The sequence below is a fragment of the Pinus tabuliformis genome, chromosome X, assembly GCF_031772625.1.
Source record: "Pinus tabuliformis cultivar Carrire ecotype Pingquan chromosome X, CPIR1, whole genome shotgun sequence".
In the NCBI taxonomy this organism is placed as follows: domain Eukaryota; kingdom Viridiplantae; phylum Streptophyta; class Pinopsida; order Pinales; family Pinaceae; genus Pinus; species Pinus tabuliformis.
Genome location: NC_142308.1, coordinates 605,382,625 through 605,394,384, shown reverse-complemented (window position 1 = coordinate 605,394,384; position 11,760 = coordinate 605,382,625). Strand labels below are relative to the sequence as shown.

The window sequence follows — 11,760 nt, the reverse complement described above, 5'->3', positions numbered from 1 at the left end:
TTATATAAGATATATAAAAGAGCCAAAATGTATATTCACTTGTACATAGTATATGTTCCGAAAGAGCCAATATTTTAAAAATGGCGAGATCGAGCCAATAAAACCCTGAGCTGAACACCAGCATCATGATGAAACCAGATCAAGAAAAGGCCACAACAAAACAAAATCTGGACTATTAATCCGCAACATGCTTCCGATGAGAACATAGGATACAAGTATGAGTAGAAACCTGCGGAGCAGAAAACAAGAACCATGGAAACAGCATCATATATATAAAAAAGCAAAACAGACATGGGGAAATATGAACCAGAAGAGAAAACCCGAGAGGATCCGAAGATCTGCATAGAGAACTAGAAGTCAGGAGGATAGAATTCCTGTATGGGAAAGATTTTTCCTCCAGAGGAAACCTGTAGATGCCAAAACCCCGGAGCCGCTTGGAGGCCCTTTTTAGATAATGCGTCTGCCTTTTGATTTTGATCCCTGTTGATGTGATGAACTGAGCCACCTGTTAAAGAGTTCCAATAAAATCTGATCCTGTCTAGCCACCCCACTAGATGAGGCCTGGAAATGGAATTTTTCCAGAGACATAATCCACCAAAACTTTTGAGTCTCCAAAGATTGAAACATCCTGAAGATTTAAAAAAAGATAGAAACTCAAAAGACCTGCAAGAGCCATCGCCTCAGCCAAAATATTTGTGCCCTTCCCCCCATTCCAATGTATGGAGAAATGACTGTCTTCTTTTGCTAAAATATGAAAACCACAGCCACATAAACCATTCTGCTCAGCTCCATCGAAATACGCCCTTGGCAGAGGAGAGTGTTCCTGTGAGAGTTCTTTACTAACCTGCTTCTTTTGCTTGGGAGAGTATTGCGGGATTGCATCATAGAGAGCAATAATATTGAAATAGATTTCCAAAAAAGGGGCCCTTTTGGCATTGAAAATATAATTGTTGCGCCACTTCCAGATGCACCAGATAGTAATGATGAAAATTGATCTCCATGATTCTTTTTGCTTACTGCACCATAGAAACGCTTCATTTATTGAAGCATGAGACATATGCTGGATTCCAAAGCATTTCTCTAAGAAAAGCCATAATTGTTGAGATCCATTGCAATTTAGAAATAAGTGAAAGTTATCTTCCTCTGCCAATCTGCAAATGGGGCAAATACCAGGACCCTGCCATCCCCGCTTTTTTAAATTCTCCCATGATAGATTCTTGTTGTGGAAGGACAGCCATGAAAAGAAAACCATTTTGGATGGACACCCAGATTTCCAATAAATGCAAGGGAATGAGTTATTGCATGAGGACTGTTTAAGACTAATCAAACTCTGATAAACATCTTTTACCCTGCCATCTTGAGATTAAACCGTCCCAAAAGAAAATACCTTTCCTATGAAGAAAAGACAACAGTGATTCAGGAACACTGATCTCCTCTGAGCCACTCAGAAAATTATCTTTCCCTATAAGAATCTTTTTTCCAGATTGAAATCGCCATATTAAATTCTTCAGGAACAATCTTTCGATTTTGCGGAGGCTTAACCATATTGATGATCCGTAAGAGGATCCTATCCTTCCTTTTCTGTACCAAAAAGATATGTTCTTTCTGCCCAGATACTTTTCCTGAACTGTGTTGCTCCAAAGCCCTTCCTCATAAATCCCCCTCCACATAGTCTTGCATAAAAGGGCCTTTCCGAAAGTCCTCAAATCTAATAGACCCCATCCACCCATGCTTTTTGGCAAAGAAATATAGGATAGTTTCGAGAGATGATATTTCCTTTTTCCCGCCTGACCTCCCCAGATAAAATTTGCAGTAAGCTTGTTCATTGATTGAATTATGCTCGCGGGGAGGAAATACAGATGAGCCCAGTAAACTGCCAACTGATTTAAAACAGATTGCGCCAGAATAACTCTCCCCGCCAGAGAAAGGCATCTATACTCCCAAACTGATATCTTCTTGTAGTATCTCTCTAGGATCCATTGCCAATCCGCCTTTGAGTATCCATTCGCTTTTAACTGAAACCCCAGGTACTTAATTCCATGACTGATGGGTTGCGTCTCAACACCGAAAAGAGCAGATAACCAGTCCACCTCTTCCTGGTTTATATCATTGTGATAAATGATTGACTTCGAGCTATTTATCTGCAATCCAGTTGCCTTTTGGAAATTTTTTAGAATTTCATAGAAGCACAGCCATGTGAGTCTGCATAAAATTCCGAACATTATAACATCATCCACAAACAAATTATGAGAAATTGATATGTTCCTGCAAATTTTCATCGGGAGACACCTATTTTCCTTGACAGCCTTGTTGATATGGAGGCTGAGCGAATTCATAGCCAAAATGAATAAAAGCGGGGATAGGGGACAGCCTTGGCGAAGGCCTCTTGACGCTAGGAAAAAAGAAGATGGGATCCCGTTTACAATGACTGCATAATTCACCTTTTCTACGCATGCCATGATCCAGTTAATCATGTTGGCTCTTAATCCAACCTTTGCTAGCAAACATTTGATGAATGCCCAATCCATGCAGTCATACGCTTTGCTGAGGTCGATTTTTAGGATCACTGCATCACTTTTTTTAGTGTGGATGGCAAAAAGACCTTGAGTTGATGCAACCGCGTCTAAGATGTTCCTCCCCTGTAAAAAAACATGTTGATCCTTTGTTAAGAATGTTGAAAAAGTTCCTTTTATTCTTTCTGCGATGATTTTTGATATGATTTTGTAAGAGATATTACACAAAGAGATCGAACGGAAGTTCGTGAATGACACTGCATTTTTTTGGAATGAGCGCTATATTAGTGGAGGATGTTTTCTGGTTGATGTTGCCTGACATCCTGGACCCTTCGACCATTCTTAGCAGGTCATTTTTGATGATATCAAAAAAGTGACATAAAAACTCTATTGTCCAGCCGTCTGGGCCAGGGCATTTGTCCCTTTTAAAAGATTTTATAGTTCTCAGCAATTCCTCCTCGGAAACTAGTTGGAATATTTGATCATTTATATCCTCATCGAACATCTGAGGAAACACTTCAATGCCCCACAGAATATCCTGAAACGAACTGGTCTCTGATCTCTTGTACTGCCTTTCAAAGTATCTCACTGCCTCTTTTGTGATTTCCTGTTGAGAGTATAGGAAACCCCCTCTTCCATCATTTATTTTCCAGATAGAGTTCTTTTCCAGCCTTGCGCTTGCAAATTTATGGAAGAATTTTGTATTATTGTACCCTTCTTTTAGCCATAACGCCCTACTCTTCAGCCTCCAGAACAATTCCTCCTGTTCTAAAATTTTTGTTTTCTTCTTTTGTAACTCCTTAATGTGGCATCTCATTTGAAAAGATATGCGGTGAGAAGCCGTAGCTTCCGATGCTCTATCTAATTCCTTTTGAATTTTTCGGAGATCGTTTCTGTATGATTGCCTCTTCTTGAATTGCCACTCTTTTACCACCTTCCGAATATAATCCATTTTATCTCTGAAGGTCATTAAGATCGGGCAGGGATTTGAAGACAACATCTCACTCCAGGCTTTTTAAATGAGGTCATTAAAAGCTGGGTCTTCCAAATATGTCCTATTGAATTTGAAAGAGTAGCCTTTCCTGTAACCTTTTTCCTTCCATCCTAACAGAATCGGTCTATGATCATAAATAAAAACCTTCTCAATCGATGAGAAAGGCATGCCCATCTTGTCAATTAAGCTAGCATGAACGATAAATCTATCAAGCCTCTTAGCGATATAAGCTTTTCCAATTCTTCCATTTTCCCATGTCGGATGCATTTGAGCAAGGAGGATGTCCACAAAATTCCTTCTCAGCAGCTCATTTTTTATTCTTTCGGCCAGTGGATCCTTTTTACTGTTAATACCCCATATTTCATCCATATTTAGTGTGACATTTAAGTCCCCTGCAATTAGTAAATATTCAACATCAAAAATTTCAGAAGCAAAAAGTTTCTCCCAAAAAGGCAATCTGTTTCTGTAAGGAGCATAAACATTCAAGATATTTATAGGAAATTTATGACCCCTCATTTGAGCCGAGATCAGAATTCCCGCCAGGCAGCTATATGTTTTTGCCTTGATCCAATCCGGATCCCACAGGACCACTAACCCACCCGAGAGGCCATTAGCTTCTACAACAGATATGTACCAGGAAGGAAACATCTTTCTAAAATAAGAAATTGCAACAGAAGAGGCATGCATGGTTTCCTGGATTAGAATAATCTTGGGGTTTACTGAGAGGAAAAGATTCTTTAATGCCAAAAAAAATTTATCTGCCCCCAGACCCCTTTTGTTCATTGATATGATAAAATTCATTTTGGAAGCTTTTCGGCCATGCTTGGTCTAAGAGGCCTTTCTTCTGTCATATCAACGACAGGAACATCAATAAGGGATAAATTACAGATTCCTCTGCTCGCGCCTTCACCTCTACCTCTGAAGTGCCTACTACCCCTGTTATTTTTCCTCCTCACCGTGATTTTACTAGCGGAATTTGGACTAATGATAGGAGACTTTTGGATGCCTGGTTTATGTATGGTGAGGGCTCTGAGTTCCAGCGATTTCTTGCTCAATAGCAAATTCAAGTCCCGGCCTATTGAGTTAGAGGGCGAGGATGATGGTGAATTAACGGGGGTGGTTGTTATCATAGTTTCCTTACCTTTCCCGGGCAGAGAATTGTTTTTTATTGGAGACAGAGATGATTGAATAATATGGGTCTCTTTACTGCTTTTTTTAAATGGATGAGCAACCGGGGGTGGATTGGGGACCTCATGATCAAAGGTTGGCTCGAGAGGGGGCATAGGTGGGGATATGTGCGGATAGGGGTCATCATGATCAGAGGCAAGTTCCAAAGGAGGCATTGAAGGGGACATAGGCTCCACGGGGATTGGGTTTCTAGACTGCGTTGGAAGGCGTTGAGTATCATCAGAGAATGTCTTCTGTAGATCCTCTGATTCAGAAGAGGACCGGCTCTTCGTGTATGGAAACTTCTCCGAATCCGGGCATGGAGAACTTACCCTACCAAAATTTGCTATGTACTGATGAGATCCATGGTGTTTTCGGTTATTGTGGAGACGTTGTGTACAATTCTTTATTAGGTGGCCAGTATGATGGCATGCTGAGCAACTAAAAGGAACCCCCCAAAAATCCAGTCTTTGCCTAATTTTCAGCTCCTTCCAAAGAATATCGAGATGATCCGGAAATCCCCCTCTGTAAGCTTTATCTATCAAAATCCATGCCATTCATTTATCTTTTTCTCCTAGGCACCATGGATCAACATAAACACAATTCCCTATGGCATTTCCAATCTCAGCTAAAGTTTCTTTTGACCATAATTCTAATGGCAGACCGGGAAGTTTGACCCAAATCAAATTGTTTGTTGGGGTATTTTTTAGTGGGTTGAATCCCATGTACCATCTATGCAATGCCAGAAAGCTTCGTTTATACACCCATTGATGCTTCAAAATGATTTCCAGATCACTTGGTTTAAGAAAATGAAAGCAATACCATTCCTTTAGGAGTTTGGCTATAATAGGAACATATCCTATTAGCGGTTTCCACTGTGACTCGAGCCAACTTCTCATCTTAGTGTCGTCCATTTCCGGAAAGTGCCACCGCCCGACCAAGGCATTTCCCTGGAGACTTTCTATGCGGTCTGCTAGATGGATATTGTCTATTTTAATAGCTGCGGGAGAAGGAACCGTCTTGACAGGTTTTTGGATTTTCTGAGAGAAACCTTCGTCCCAAGCCTTTCCTGTAAAATCTTTTTCATTTAGGCTGGTTATTCGAGAAGGTCCTTCCTTTGGTCGGTCAAAACCATCCAAATCACCCTGTGGGATCGATGGGCAGATCAGCAAGTCCTCCAGAGTGGACTGCCAATCATTTGACAGCTTGGCATTTTCATGGACAGATTCTGCTTGGATGGCTGCTTGTATCATCGCCTCCGTGGCAGATGTGTCAGATAGTAACTCCATTCTTGAATGAGCCACCTACTCTTACCTCATGGGTACCATAAAAATCCAAGAATGATATGAGTCGGACAAAAGGTACAACTGACTTCTGAACAAAAAGCCCGAAGAAGGAAGGTTTAGAAAAATAGTCATCTGACTGCAGTACTGACAGAGGATACCTCGGGAACTAGGGGACCCTTTTTTCCACAAGGTTGAGAGTTTATAAAAAGGCCATCTGTCCATCTATTTTAAGAGGGGTGACTGCATCATGAGCTAGACTCTGACAGGCGAGAAGAAATTTGAAAAATGACGGCTTCGCTTAATTGATAAGATTAGATCTCGCCCCAAGGATAATTAATATCCAGATTATATTATTGCTTGACCCTTCCCGAGAATGTCCAGGACAGATGCTGGGAGTTAAGAGTTGTACCTTTGGTCATCTTCCGATTTTCGATGGTGAAAATCTGGCTCGTAAAAACCAGAAGGATGCAAAAGGTGGCGACCGAGAGACGAGAACTTCTGAGCAATTCAGACAAACCCCAAAACAGAGACCTTCATGAAGTTTCTTCGGGACATACTACGCAACAACAGAAAAGCTCACAGACACACCACCAGGGACCTAGTTTAAAGTGGAAATCTATGTGTGGCTTGGTAATAACAAAATAATTCTGAATCTTTAAAACCGATATCCATGACCAATTTAAAATTGGATTCCCACACATGTGAGATTTACCAGTTTTCCACTAGAGACTTGTAAACCAAAACTTAATTCCTAAACCATATCAGCCTAACTTCTATGCCATTTCATCCTTCCTTAATGCACCAATAATAAGTTTTTGCTTCCAAACATAGAATTCATATTGAAAAATTTTACCAAAAATTAACTGCAATGCTGATAAAGTTTCCTTCGAAAGCAAAAAACCTTGAGACAGAAACCGGCAGAAGATATGACATGAAGATACTGACCTGGAGAGAAATGCAAGCAAGCCGAGAGCGAGGTGCAAAAACGGTAAAAATATGAAGCACGTCCAGAGAGAAGACCGAGATGGTACTCCTCAGCAATACAGTGGCGCATAATCAACACGTGCAGAGCAGGGTGAAACTGGGAGCCTAGGTTGCCATAAGCTAGAAACTGAGACGCATAGATGCAAGGATAGAAGTTTACACAGAAGAGACTCCTCTTGGGGAAGAGAATCCCCGCCAGAAAGCTAGCCTAATGAAAGTGTATGGGATCGATGAACATGCAGAACTCTTTTGCGTCAGGTGTCCTAGAATGAAAGGTGCGTGGATTATCGTAGCAAGGCTGGCGTTGAAGAGTCATGGCGCGATAAGCTACATGCATTGGTTGATGATACTCACCTGTGCAACGCTTATAGGCCTCATACCACAATCTCGTTCTCTGGTTGGACGATTTTACCCGCACACCGCTCCACAGCTGCCGCAGTCTCTCAAGACCTTTCTCTTTTCCGCCATCCTCTGTTTCTCAACTTAAAACATAAATTCTTATGTTAAGTGGTGGCTCCAAGGTAGTTTTTTACTTTTAACTAACTAAATTCTTTGAGAGCCCTTTAATCTTGCATCAAACGTTTGTGGTGGTTAAATTTCTCGAAATATTGGATGGAATAAAATTCTATTTTAAATTGGTTTTTAGAAATTTCAATAAATTCATACTTTGGATTGGTCTTTTGGGGAAGGTTTTGGGTAGATTTAAATTTGTATGTAGAATTTTTTAAAAGTTATTTTAAATTATTATTAAAGAAAATTATAATTTGTTAAAGCTATTTAATTCCCATGGAAGATCAATTATGGGTTGTAATTATATTACAAAAATACTAATAACTCAAACTACTACAATAACCCAAAAATATATCTAACAATTTGTGTTATTAATAATTTGGTAAAGACTAATAACATCAAATACTAAATAATCCAAATTGATGGCAAGGAGAGCATGCAGCGTTAGCTGCTGCAGCAGCTACCAGAGCGAAATAGCACTTGTTGCACCTCAGTGGCCCTTGCTGTTGAGGTTTGAACGACAGAAAGAAGGAGGAGAGATCGCAGTTGCAGTTTTCGATAGGCAAATACTGCCTCAGATTGTAGTGGCCCTCAGCGGCCTCTAGTTGCTGGGGTTTGAACAATATGGATCCACCAGGAGAGGAAGATCTTCATCCCACAGATCACCAGCAAGATTCAGAAGTAACAGAAAAAGCCTTTGCTTCCCTCATCTCTGCAATGGGTCCAACAAAGAATAGACCGTCAGTGTCAAAGTTCGTTAAAAGAATGGAAGAAATACCAGAAATATCTCTCCCCCCAGCACTTCCAAGAAAAGCAGCACTCTCTTTGGCAGAACGAGGGTTAGTAGGGCAGTTTATTGGGTTGTGGCCATCACCCAAGACTGTGCAAAAGTGGGTAGAAAGAAACTGGGCTGCAACAATATCCGGGAAGATCTCAATCAGATTATGTGGCAGAGGGCACTACACCTTCCATTTCGAAACCAAAGGGGATCGCGATCTGATATTCAGGAATGGCCCATATTTTATGGATAAAAGGAGACTGTATTTGAACAGATGGACACCAGATTTTGATCCAAAAATGGACATCCCAAATGTTGTTCCAGTATGGGTGAGACTGTTGCATCTACCTCTCCACTGCCAGGGAGATGATTTAGTTAAAGCAATAGGAAACGTAGTTGGGAAATACATAGATAGATGTGGGCTTGAAGAGAACATGCATGCATGCGCTCGAATCTGCATGGAAGTAGATCTAGGCAAAGGCCTCCCTGAAGCAATCAAAATAAAAGTGGATCATTGGACGCATATACAACAGCTAGACTACGAGCAAATCCCTTTCAAATGCAAGGTATGTCATGAATATGGTCATTTTGCAAATAGATGTACAAAAAATAGAGAAAATGAAAATGAAAAGATTGAGGATCCGAAAAGTAAATAGGAACAAGTCAAACAAAAGAAGACAGCCACTAAACAACCAACACAACCCTTCTCTCAACCCTCACATTCTGCTGAAGCCCTCACCCTCTCGCCAAAAGTAACTTTAGATAGTCAAAACCCCTTTGACCCTCTGCTCACATCAAACCCCCCATCTCTTGGAGCCACCAGATCTAGATCTAGATCTCGAACCCCGCGGTCTCCAACACAGAGGTCACCCCTTTCGCCTAGAGACTCATTTCACCTCCCTGCGCGCGCGCCCTCCCCCCCGCCCCCTCAGTAGACAGGATATTAACCAGAAAGCAAGCGAAAGAAGCATACCCAAATGCAGAAAACCAAAAAAAAATTGGAAGAAAGACAAATAAAGAAGTAAGGGATGAAGCAGCAGCAAAAGAAATGGCCCTAGCAACACAACAGCCCGTGGACACTTATCTAGGAAAAAGTACAGCAAACATGCAGAAAAGCCAGCACAAGGGGAAAGGAGTCATGCATCACCCAATAAGTAAATAATGATAATAGTCTCCTGGAACTATAGAGGAATGGGCTCACCTGTTAAGGAAAATGCAACAAGAGACATTTTGACAAATGAGAACCCAGATATCCTTATGATCCAGGAGACAAAAGTAAACAACCAAGAATCGGAAAATCTGGAAAAAAAAAGTTCACGTAATATGAAGGGGAAGCAATTCAAACAACTGGAGCATCAGGAGGCATATGCACAATCTGGAAAAAAGAAGGATGGGAATTAATGGGGAAGAAAGCAGGGCAGCATTGGATTCTAACGGATCTGAGGAGGATCAACACAGAAGAGAAATACATGGTGATAAACATATACGCCCCCAACCACTATAAGGAGAAAGAACAATGCTGGGCAACAATAAAGGAAGTACTACAAGAAACTCAAGATGGAAAAATAATTTTAGGAGGAGACTTAAATTTGGTTAGAAGCGCAGAGAAAAAATTTGGAGGAAACTTTCACGCAGATCCATCCAGAAACTCTTTAAAAGAAATAATGGAACAGCATAGCCTTCTGGATATTCCTCCAAACAATGGAAAATATACATGGAATAACAACAGAGTGGGTAAAAGTAACACAAAAGAAAGAGGGGATAGAATACTGATCCATGACAACATAGCAGCATTGTACAACTCTATCAAATCCAAAATCATTCACACCACAGCCTCTAATCATAAACCCGTTGTAATAGCAATGAGCAAAATGGAAAACTAAGGCCCACTCCCATTCAGGTACAACTCAATCTGGGACAACAGCACAAAAATCAGCGAGGTAGTGAAAGTAGCATGGGCACTAAGAATATCAGGCTCACCATAATACATATGGGAGACAAAACTAAAAAATGTAAGAATCAAGCTAAAGAGTGGCAAGGGCAAATAATAATAAAAAAATGGACAGCTTGCAGGGGGAAAAAGAAAGTAAGGAAGAAAACAAGCAAGACTACCTTAAAGAGAAAGAAATTTTCTGGGAGATATACAGAGAAAACAGGAAAGAGGAGGAAGAGGCAAGACTGAAATCTAGAAACCTCTGGCTTAACGCAGGGGGTAAGAATACAACTTTTTTTCATAACAACATGAAAGTCAGAAGCGCTAGAAATTAGATAGAAAAAATACAAGTGGGAAATCAAGAAATTAAAGGAGTGGAAGAAATAAAAAAAGCAGCGCACAAGCACTTCAAAAATTTACTGTCAGCAATGAAGGAACCAGCTGAATATGAAGAAATTCTGTAGCATACAAAGAAGAAAATCAAAAAAGAACAAAACAAAGATATGTGTAAGGACCTCATAGAAGAAGAAATTGTGGAGGCCATTTGGAGCCTGCATCCGGACAAAGCACTCGGGCTTGATGGATTCACAATAGCCTTCTACAGAAATCATTGGAATACAATAAGAAAGGATTTCTTAAGAATGACAAAAAATGTTTAAAAAAAAAAGAAAAAGAAAATGGGAGGCCACACAAGATCGTCCTATCTGGTTTTGGTTCCAAAGGAAGCAAATCCATCCACCTTTAACAGGTTTAGGCCCATTTCACTGTGCAATTCCTCCTACAAGATAATAACAAAAATAGTGGCAAACAGAATAAAGAAAGTGTTGCACTTAATCATCTCAGAAAATCAAGGAGGGTTTGTCCCAAACAGACAAATCATTGACAATGTCATCATAGTACAGGAGGCTGTCCACTCTAGTATCTTGAAGCAAGAAAAAGGTATGATAATCAAACTAGATATGGCAAACGCTTTCGATAGAGTCAACCACTCATATTTACTGGCTGTACTTCAGAAACTGGGCTTCTCAAAAGAAATAATAGAAGTGATAAAAGAATGCATATCCACCCCTTGGATAGCCCCTCTCATCGATGGAAGACCCAGTGAATTTTTTCAAAGCACAAGAGGCCTCAGGCAAGGCTGCCCTCTATCACCATTTCTATATATAATAATGGTAGAAACTCTAAGTAGAGCATTGGAAACTCAAAGGAAAGAAAGAACAATCACAGGATTGAGGATAGCAAAAGGAATAAGGACTATAAATCACTCCTTGTTTGCAGATGATACATTGCTGATGGGAGGAGCATCAACAATAATAGCAAGAAGGTTCAAAAAAATAATGGATGCATTTCTACAGGTGTCAGGAGGACTTTTGAATAATACAAAATGCAGGATCTATGGGTGGAACATTCCAGCATGAACTATGCAAAGAATTTCCCAAATCATGGAAATCCCAGCATAGGAAAATTGGAGTCATTTCCTCTATCTAGGATTAACAATATCAAAAGACATAATGAAGGCAGAAATACGAACAAAACAAATTGGGAAAATGCAAGACAGGATAAAGAACTGGGGAATGATGTGGTTAAATATGGCT

At 40.3% G+C, this 11,760-nt stretch overlaps 1 protein-coding gene across 1 annotated transcript; it reads right to left on the bottom strand.

Annotated features, from left to right (window-relative positions):
- Nucleotides 1-3,528: 3,528 nt before the first annotated feature.
- Nucleotides 3,529-4,155, bottom strand: LOC149141493 (uncharacterized). Its single transcript, XM_089451252.1, has one exon. It carries the CDS (start codon nt 4,153-4,155, stop codon nt 3,529-3,531), a length of 627 nt encoding a protein of 208 aa, XP_089307378.1.
- Nucleotides 4,156-11,760: the final 7,605 nt, after the last annotated feature.